This window comes from Cupressus sempervirens, chromosome 8 (assembly GCF_028749045.1).
Source record: "Cupressus sempervirens isolate cs-2001-9-10 chromosome 8, ASM2874904v1, whole genome shotgun sequence".
Taxonomy (NCBI): Eukaryota; Viridiplantae; Streptophyta; class Pinopsida; order Cupressales; family Cupressaceae; genus Cupressus; species Cupressus sempervirens.
In genome coordinates this window covers 177,125,170-177,130,697 of record NC_143125.1, presented here as the reverse complement: position 1 = coordinate 177,130,697, position 5,528 = coordinate 177,125,170, and the positions used below count along the sequence as shown (strand labels likewise).

Genomic DNA, 5,528 nt, shown 5'->3' with positions numbered 1-5,528 from the left:
TGTTCTACTATTTCACTTAGTAAATTATTTTTGTGTTCAACAAAGTTCTTAGTGGAGAAGTGATATCTTCAAATGAATTATACAATTGAAACACAGCATTTGAATGAGGAAGACAATTAGACTCCACTATCAATAGAATCTTCTTATGTTTGCAAGAGAGGATGGGATATAGTTGAAGAGAGATATAAATAGATGTGGGGAGAAACAAGTGTGTGAATGAGGAAGTTAGAGCTAAATATGAAGGGAGAGAAAGGGGTAGAAATAGAAATATAGAGATGAAGGAGAGAGGGATAGAGGGAGAAGATTGATGCGGTTAATGTGCGAATGTGCGTTTGGCATTGCTGTAACTGTATGAGGTCATGTGAATAAACAGGGGTACCCCATGAGAGAGATACTCATAATTGTCTTGCCACGTGAAGATGAAATTAAGAAGGGATAATCTGCGGTTATCATTGGAACAGTTCCTACTTCGATACTGCGACGAAAACCTATCATATTCCAAAACAACTGCGAGGATGAAAAAATGGAACATGACCCGATGGAGGTGACACGGAGGGTTGAATAGTGTAGTAGTGAGTGTAACAAACACATGAGATGCTCACAGTGGTCGTCCATTGTTTTCCTTTAACTTTGAACCGTGGATTGCTAAAATCAGCTTCTCCTTCTTATATTGTGGACGCCTTCGGCGTAAATATAATGCAGGTTGGAAAAAGTTAGAGGCTGCTAAGTTTGAATTTTCTTTTACAAGCTAATTGAATAATTTTACACGGAATAAAGTATTCGAAATAGTTGCAAATAAAATGATAAAAAAATAAAAACAACGTGCTGGCTTTCTCTCTTTTTCACACTGGAGATTTTTCGTGCTGACATTGACGGTAGACCTTGAATGATCGGCTAATAAACAATCTCTTATATGTAAAATCGTTTATTATATAATTCATTTGTAGACCGTGCGTTGGTACACTTGATTTCTCCCTCCAAACACCTTTAAACACAGCAACCGTGAAATTTAGAACACTATCTATCCCAAGGTGAGGCAAGCAATTATAAGCGGCGGTCAAATGTCAACTCTCATTGTGGTCAACTATCAAGTTACGTTTATTTAATAATAAAAACAACTGGTTTAAAACACTATGGAGGAAACTTGTTAAATTCTTGAGTCGATTCTTACATTCGTATTAATGGTAGTGTCGTGAGAACGGGAAATGCTGGATTGCAGTCATGAAGGCTCTAACTCAAAGAAAATCTTTCAATTTGGACATCAATCGATGGGGTTTCTGTATAATATTTTCATGTTTCGTAATGCACGCGCTTGCCGAATCTAAACAACGTTGCCTGAATCGTGAACTGCGATCTCTGTTGGCCTTTAAAAGTGGTTTAAATGATCCTGCTGGGCGTTTAGCTTCATGGAACGCTTCATCAAATTGTTGCGAGTGGCGTGGAGTTTTATGCAGCAATCAGACCGGACATGTAGTTGCCATTGATATACACAATTCTGGCAGTGCAGATGATCCTCATGAGAACTTGACTGGCTTCTTTCATCCCGCGCTATTTCAGTTAAGAGACTTGGAATATTTGGATGTTAGTTCCAACAATTTTACAGGCCAATCGATTCCAAAGGAGTTGGGAATGCTGAAAAAGTTGAGATATTTAAATTTGTCGACAGCAGGATTCATAGGAAGCCTTCCATGGCAGCTGGGGAATCTGTCAAGCTTAAGAGTATTGGACCTCACTTCTTCTTCTTCCTCTGTTTTGAAAAGTAGTGATATCTCGTGGCTTTCAAATCTGACGGCTTTGCAAGATCTGTCCTTGGACTACGTTGATCTGTCAGCAATAAGGGGAGACTCGTGGGCATCATCAGTAAGTCATCTTTCTCATCTCAAAAACCTCACGATGTCAGATTGTGGGCTCACAGGCGCAGTTCCTGCGCCTCTGCAGAATCTTACATCGTTAGAAATTCTACATCTGGACGGTAACTTGTTTTATTCCGAGTTTCCCCGTTGGATAGCAAATATGACTAGTTTGGTCTCTTTACAAATGTCAGGTTCAAATCTCAATGGTTCTCTTCCATTCGAGCTCTCAAATCTCCCTCACATCAGAAGGGTCTATTTAAGATCCAATGAAATATCTGCCAATGTTTCTCAAATTTTTGCAGGGCAGTGGAAGAGCCTCACGCTTTTCCAAATGGCAAGCAATCACTTGCAGGGCTCCATTCCATCCTCAATTGTCAACATTTCGTCGCTGGTTCAGCTAGATCTCAAAGATAACTTTCTCAAGGGAGAGAATCCTCACTCGCTAGGCCTACTTCCCAAGCTCAGAGAACTGGACCTCAGTTACAACAGTTTAACAGGGCCTATTCCAGTTTCTCTTGGTCGCTTGGCTGAACTGACCTCTATCATCCTCACCAACAACGACCTAAGTGGAGAAATCACAGAGTCTCACTTTACCAACATGAAGAGCCTCAAATATCTTGACATTTCTAATAATAAACTATCCCTCAACGCTCTGATCTCAAACTGGACTCCTCCGTTCCAACTACAGGTGATGAAAGTATCTCACTGCAAGCTAGACGGCGCCTTTCCCCGCTTTCTGCAAAATCAACGTAGTATGCAGATACTGAATCTCTCGAACAATACCCTCAGGGGACACATCCCTTCCTGGCTATGGAACCTGCGTCTGCTAAACACGATTCTTTTGGCGCACAATCAATTGGACGGACCAATACCTCCGGAGCTTTATAAGGCCTCTTCGCTGAAACATGTTGATCTACGGGACAACCGGCTGCAGGGGACTCTGTCAATCCCCCCATCGTCTGCTGTGGGATTTCCTTGGGCACTGGATCTTTCCATCAACAACTTAAAGGGTACAATCCCCACACAAATCTGTAGCATGCTGCGTTCTTCAAGCTTCTTATCACTTGCATCCAATAAAATTCAAGGCCAAGTTCCTTCTTGCATCTGCGAAACAGGGGAACATTTGGAGGTACTGGATCTTTCTGACAATGAACTTTCCGGCAAGTTGCCGTCTGCCATTGGCAATTGCTCCCTCTTGAGAGTATTGAATGTGGGAAACAATGAGCTGCGAGGAGATATACCAGTGGAGCTAGTTAAATTAACCCAGCTCCAGGTGCTGCACATGAATGATAATTATCTGTCGGGTCATATTCCCCTGTCTCTACAAAACTGCAGCGACATTGAAATTCTGGATCTGAGCAACAATTCTATATCCGGGTCAGTTCCCGAGTGGATAGGAAGTCTTTCAAAGCTGAGGATACTTGTTCTGAGGTCAAATGATTTGCAGGGTGAGATACCAATCCAGGTATGCTACTTACAGAATCTACAAATTCTTGACTTGGCAATGAATGGGCTGCAGGGTACCATACCCGCTCATCTTTCAAACTTAACAGCAATGAAGAGTGAGAACTTAAGTTCATCCATTTCGACCGTGCTCAGATACGGAGAGTACTACAAAGAAGAGGTTTATCTCATGGTGAAGGGGGCAGAGAGGGCGTACAAGTACATTCTCTCCACCGTGACTTCCATAGATCTGTCGGCAAACAGTTTGAGTGGTGAGATACCCAGTGATATAGGAGATCTCCAAAGTTTACAGAATTTAAATCTTTCTCACAATCAAATCAGCGGAAGCATTCCAGACGAAATTGGGAATTTGGTGAGCTTGGACGCATTGGATGTGTCATGTAATCGGCTGAGGGGGAGAATTCCTGTGACGCTCGCGCAACTGGGGTTCATGGGCTTTTTGAACCTCTCCAACAACAATTTGTCGGGCAGGATTCCCGATTCGCCCCACTTGGACACCTTTGAGGAGAATTCATTCATGGGAAATCCAGAGCTGTGCGGAAAGCCGCTGCCCACAAATTGTTCTTCGTCTCCTCCATCTTCTTCGGGAGATAAAGAAGTGCAGAGGAGTGATGAGCGGTGGTGGAAATCGTGGCAGGTGGGAATGGGATTGGGATGCGGATTAGGTTTTGGAGGCGTAATTGGAATCCTCGGCTTCTGCAGGCAATGGAGAAGAAGATATTTTGGGTGTCTTGATTCTTTCCCCAAACTATTGTTTGGTGATGCCAGGTGATAAGCTTACGTTTATGTTTTAAACATTCCAGGATTATCTTAATTTGGTTCTCGTCCTTGGGATATTTGTATTAACTCAGAAATATATAGACGAATATATACACTTCCACATATAATTATTGATAATTCATCATTATGAGGCCATGTATGACGAGCTTAGTAATCTCTCTTGTTCAAATAAAAGGAAAAATAAATCAGAAGTTAAAAAGTATGGGTTCTACTGGGATCTTTACGTGTTTTTATTGATCATTGCACTTGTTAAAATACGTTACAATCACTGAAATAAGGCCGGCGATACACAAGTCTTTCAAGGGTGTCGGCTGCATACCACCAAGTATAATTACTTCTAAGTCGGCTCCGCAAGCGCCACTTTGACCACTGTTGCCACGAGTTAGAATCTCAGTACTGGTGGAATTTAGCGAATGACAAGACGTAAAATGATGTAAAGCTGGAATTCCCTAGATGTGATGCCATGGGAGAGCCGTATGCAAGAATGAGTGGTCTAAAATACTTGTTGAAAACGGGTACAGATTCCTGACAGGAGCTTGGTGAAGTAGCCAAGTCGAAATGGGTAAAGAGAGCAGTCGTGAAGGGTAATTCAAAGCATTTTCCTAAGTTTTGTTTGGAGTTGTAGAATGTTTTTCCAATAATCATGCACCCTAACTTCGACACTTTCAAAATCTATCATAATGATGATAAAAATGGTTGAATATTTCTAAACATCTTCATCAGTTAGTTAATTACTTATAACTAAGGTTTCGACTCTTTGCCATCAAAATTAGTATCATTTATATGCCTCATAGTAAAAAGTGTTCATAATCTTATTTTCTAAACCCCCTACCTATGCTAGTCGATTCCCTCCCCCAATTTGCTCTGCCCCAATACTCGTACATTTTATCATGCTACATTTTTCATATGTAAGTTTAATATGGACATATAATATTCATTAAAAGTACAATATAATATTAATATTTAGATGATTATATTCTTTATTTAATGACTACTTATCTAATTATTAAACAAATATTATCATAAATTAGCATTTTTTAAATTAATAAATAATTACACATATCTTTGTATGTGATGGGAGTTGACCTAACCCTAAAATCATTTTCCCAATACTTGCCTAAATGTCACCATGGTCATCTTCGAGAGATGCCTTCTAGGTTGGTCGCTGCCATAAGTCGTTTCATGGCTACCACTCATTCCAGGTGAGTTAGATGATGCTCTTTTTTTCTTTTTGCATGAATTGAAACGATGCTCTCTATTTTTTGCATGAATTAAAATGATGCCCTTTAAATCAATTTGAGAATGCAACTAGGGTTTATATCCAGGGCATGCAGTAGTTTTGATTAGCCCTAATAATTTTCACTAATGCGTCAAAGATCGAGGAAGATGTTTTCAAAGCTGATAGCTATAGTTGGAATCATGGCGGCCATC

The 5,528-nt window shown here is 40.5% G+C and overlaps 1 protein-coding gene across 1 annotated transcript; it reads left to right on the top strand.

Moving 5' to 3' along the window:
- Positions 1–1,156: 1,156 nt before the first annotated feature.
- LOC149542136 (uncharacterized) lies at positions 1,157–4,221 on the top strand. The gene has a single exon (XM_089796169.1). It carries the CDS (start codon positions 1,222–1,224, stop codon positions 4,087–4,089), a length of 2,868 nt encoding a protein of 955 aa, XP_089652295.1. The 5' UTR covers positions 1,157–1,221; the 3' UTR covers positions 4,090–4,221.
- Positions 4,222–5,528: the final 1,307 nt, after the last annotated feature.

Coding starts and splice junctions, on each gene's coding strand:
- LOC149542136 (XM_089796169.1), top strand. CDS start 1,222: ATGAAGGCTCTAACTCAAAGAAAATCTTTCAATTTGGACATCAATCGA.